The sequence below is a fragment of the Nicotiana attenuata genome, unplaced genomic scaffold, assembly GCF_001879085.1.
Source record: "Nicotiana attenuata strain UT unplaced genomic scaffold, NIATTr2, whole genome shotgun sequence".
NCBI classification, from domain to species: Eukaryota; Viridiplantae; Streptophyta; class Magnoliopsida; order Solanales; family Solanaceae; genus Nicotiana; species Nicotiana attenuata.
Genome location: NW_017670234.1, coordinates 1,936,815 through 1,940,649, shown reverse-complemented (window position 1 = coordinate 1,940,649; position 3,835 = coordinate 1,936,815). Strand labels below are relative to the sequence as shown.

At 39.8% G+C, this 3,835-nt stretch overlaps 1 protein-coding gene across 1 annotated transcript; it reads left to right on the top strand.

Annotated features, from left to right (window-relative positions):
* Positions 1 to 1,560: 1,560 nt before the first annotated feature.
* Positions 1,561 to 2,779, top strand: LOC109236340 (uncharacterized mitochondrial protein AtMg00810-like). Its single transcript, XM_019402512.1, has 3 exons — positions 1,561 to 1,652; positions 1,704 to 2,038; positions 2,130 to 2,779. Exons 1-3 carry the CDS (start codon positions 1,561 to 1,563, stop codon positions 2,777 to 2,779), a joined length of 1,077 nt encoding a protein of 358 aa, XP_019258057.1.
* The last annotated feature ends 1,056 nt before the right edge of the window (positions 2,780 to 3,835 follow it).

Sequence of the window (3,835 nt, the reverse complement as noted above, 5' to 3'; positions counted from 1 at the left end):
AATTTTCTCTTAAACAATCCTTTAGCTGTCATATCTGTCCATTAGCCAGGCAAACAAGACTGCATTTCCCTGATAGTAGTATACAGTCCACTCACACATTCCAATTAATTCACATAGATACTTGGGGACCTTATCACACACCTACCTATAATGGTTCCAAATATTTTTTGACCATTGTTGATGATTTCTCAAGGGCCACTTGGACACATCTTTGGGAGCCAAGAGTAATGCTTTTGATTTACTCAAGGCTTTCATTGCCATGGTTGAAACTCAATTCCATACTAAGGTTTAGGCTGTCAGAAGTGATAATGCCTTAGAATTGGGGTCTAGTGCTTCAGATTCAATCTTCTTTTTTGAAAAAGGAATTCAACATCAGACTTCCTGTCCACACACTCCTCAACAGAATGGAGTGGTGGAAAGGAAGTACAGACATTTGCTTGAAACTGCCAGGGCTCTATTATTTCAATCTCATCTTCCCATTAGATTCTGGGAGACTACCTTCTCACTGCAACCTACTTAATCAATAGGTTTCCATCACCTCTCCTAATCACAAAAGTCCCTATGAGTTATTATATGGTTCTGTTCCCTCTTACTCTCATCTTAAAGCTTTTGGTTGTTTCTGTTACTTTACTATAACTAAGTTGCACAAGGATAAATTCTCCCCCAGATCTATCACATGTGTAGTTGTGGGTTATCCCTTTGCTAAGAAAGGTTATAAACTCTATAGTATCACTTCCAAAACCAGCTTCATCTCTAGGGATGTCATTTTCTCATAACACATTTTTCCATTCTTTAAGGCTTCCAGTCAGTCTTCTCACATTCTTTCTTCTCCTCTATCAACTTGTTTTGATACTGATTGTTCTGCACCTCCTCCTTCTACTTTATCTTCCCCTTCACCTGCTTCTTCTTCATCTATTGATCCTCCCTCTCCTGTTTTGTATTCTGATCCTAGTTCCACTGTAACTCCTACTTCACCTCCTAGTACCTCACCTCATGTTCCTCATGTTTCTTCATACCCTTTTTCTTCACCTACTGATCATTCAGTTCCTGTTTCTTCTTCTCCATTGCCTACTTTGAGAATATCCTCTAGACCACATAACCCTCCTAGTTATCTCAATAGCTATGTTTGTCAGTCCTTATCCTCCAATTCTATCTCAATCCCCTCTGTTGGTCAGTTGCATATCCCAAAGCCAAGTTCATATTCTCAGGCAGCCACTATTCCTGAGTGGCAAGATGCCATGAAGAAGGAATTTGAAGCTCTGGAAGCCAATAGGACTTGGGAAATCATTGACTTGCCACATGGCAGAAGCCTATTGGGTGCAAATGGGTTTATAAAGTGAAATATAAGGCTGATGGTAGTATAGAAAGGTACAAAGCTAGGTTGGTGGTCAGGGGTGATACTCAAGTAGAAGGGATTGATTTTCATGAAACATCCTCCCTTGTTGTCAAAATGTCTACTATTAAGACCTTAATTGTTGTGGCCATCAAGCAACAGTGGTCTCTGTTCCAACTTGGTGTCAATATATTTTCTTGCATGGTGATCTTGATGAAGAGGTTTTCATGAAGCTTCCTCCTGGATTGTCTGTTCCTGCCTCCACTTCTTCTTCTACATCTTTGGTCCACAAGCTCCAGAAATCCCTTTATGGGTTGAGGCAAGCTTCCAGACAATAGTATGCTAAGCTGTCTCAAGCTCTTTCTTCCAGAGGCTACATGCATTCTCTTAATGACTATTCTGTCTTCACTAAGGGTTTTGGGGCTTCTTTGGTTATATTGGTTGTTTATGTAGATAAAATCATACTAACTGGTACTGACTTTACGAAAATTTTTGCCCTGAAGAGCTTTCTCCATGATCAGTTCAAAATCAAGGATTTGGGTCTCGTTAACTACTTTCTTAGTATTGAAGTTCTTTATACTTCTTCTGGGGTTCTGTTGCATCAAAGGAAATTTATTCATGACCTTTTAGATGAGTTTCACTCTCTTGAGTGTACTCCTGTCACATGCCCCCTTGAATTAAATGTGAAGCTGAAGGCCAAGGAAGGTGAACCTTTGCTTAAACCTGAAGAGCATAGAAGTCTCATAGGCAAGCTGAATTTTTTTGACCCATACCAGACCTGACCTCAGCTTTGCAGTCCAGCATTTGAGTCAGTTCATGCAGCAGCCTTGCCACCCACACATGAAGGCTGCTCTTCATCTTCTCAGATATCTCAAGGGTTCAGCTGATTCTGGGGTCTTTTACAACAATGATCCTGCTATGTCTTTACAGTTGTTTTGTGATAGTGACTGGGCCTCTTGCACTGACAGTAAGAGGTCAGTCATTGGTTTCTGCATCTTCCTTGGAGGTAGTTTGGTGGGTTGGAAATCCAAGAAGCAACTTGTGGTTTCTCTTTCCTCAGCAGAAGCTGAGTACAGATCTATGAGTAAGGCAGTGGCTGAAGTTACTTGGTTGTCCAGGTTGTTGTCTGATTTAGGTGTGCTTCTTCCCACTCCTGTGCATGTATTTTGTGACAGCCAGGTTGCCCTTCATATTGCTAAAAATCCTGTCTTTCATGAGGGGACGAAGCACATAGAATTGGATTGTCATTTTGTACGTGCCAAACTTGGAGATGGGTTGATCTCTCTTGTCCACACTCCTATTGCCTCTCAAACTGCTGATATACTCACCAAGGTTCTACCTGGTCCTGCTCATCACCTACACACTCGCAAGTTGGGGGTTTTGTCACCCTCCAACTTGAGGGGGGCTGTTAGAATAGGCAAATTAGATATATTAGATGTTGGTTAATACTTTGGGCCTAGTCCTTTTTTACCCTTGTATTTATAGTTTAGCCCAATTGTACAGATTCTGAGTTAGGGCGCATTCCATTATATTTTTTCATTTTTTCGGGTCACTATAAATAGTGAAGCCCAAGTATGTAATAAGAACTATGATTCATTTTCACATATACAGAAGAAGCAACGCTCTCGAAGCTTCTGTTCTTAGCAGTCATGGTGTAAAGCCCTGTTAGTAGACTGTATTTGTAAAATAATTCTAGAAATATAAATGAGTATAAACAGAAATGAACATAAACAGAAATGACATAAAACCAATTCGAGCCCACTGAATTCACAGTGTTTCCTTAAGGAATGTAATTCCCTCCTAGTACCCAAGGTTATGGATTATTTCCTCCCAGGATAGAACGAATTACACACTGGTGTAGTGGTACTTCAAACCCCAGTGTTTCAGCGAACACAAAGTTCGGTAGCAAATCACACTTACTTTTTGCTTTGTTTGATGCTAAAAGTATGCAGAAGAAGGAGAAGAAACTCAGAAAATCGTAGTGAAATTCTGAGCAGAATAGTGTTGTATTTATAGCCAAAGTTAGGCTGAAATCTGAAGAGGTGCAACTCTTCAGAATGGCTGTTTATGCAAAACGCCCACAGCATAAATGCCATTACATAAATGGCCATTTACTCAAAAATAAAGAGGGAAAATTGAAGAGGGTAGTTACTTTTCTGTTACCAAAACAGAAAAACGGATTGGATTTAATATTAATATTTAATATTAATATTTTGTTATTAAAACAAATATTTAATAACATTTCTGTTAATATTTTACTATTAACAAATAAATTTGGTCCAAAAAGTTAATCAATCAATCGATCATTTGACCGAATCCGAAGCCGAAGCCGAAGCCGAGCCGAGCGAGCGACGACGACGACGGCGCGAGGCTTGCCTTCTTCTCAACTCTTTAAGAGCTAGAAGAAGAGCAATTGCTTATATACCCATAAAAAACCTCTTCCTCTTCCAATATGGGACAATGCCCATTTGCCAAGGGGGGGAACTTAAAATTTCACTCAAA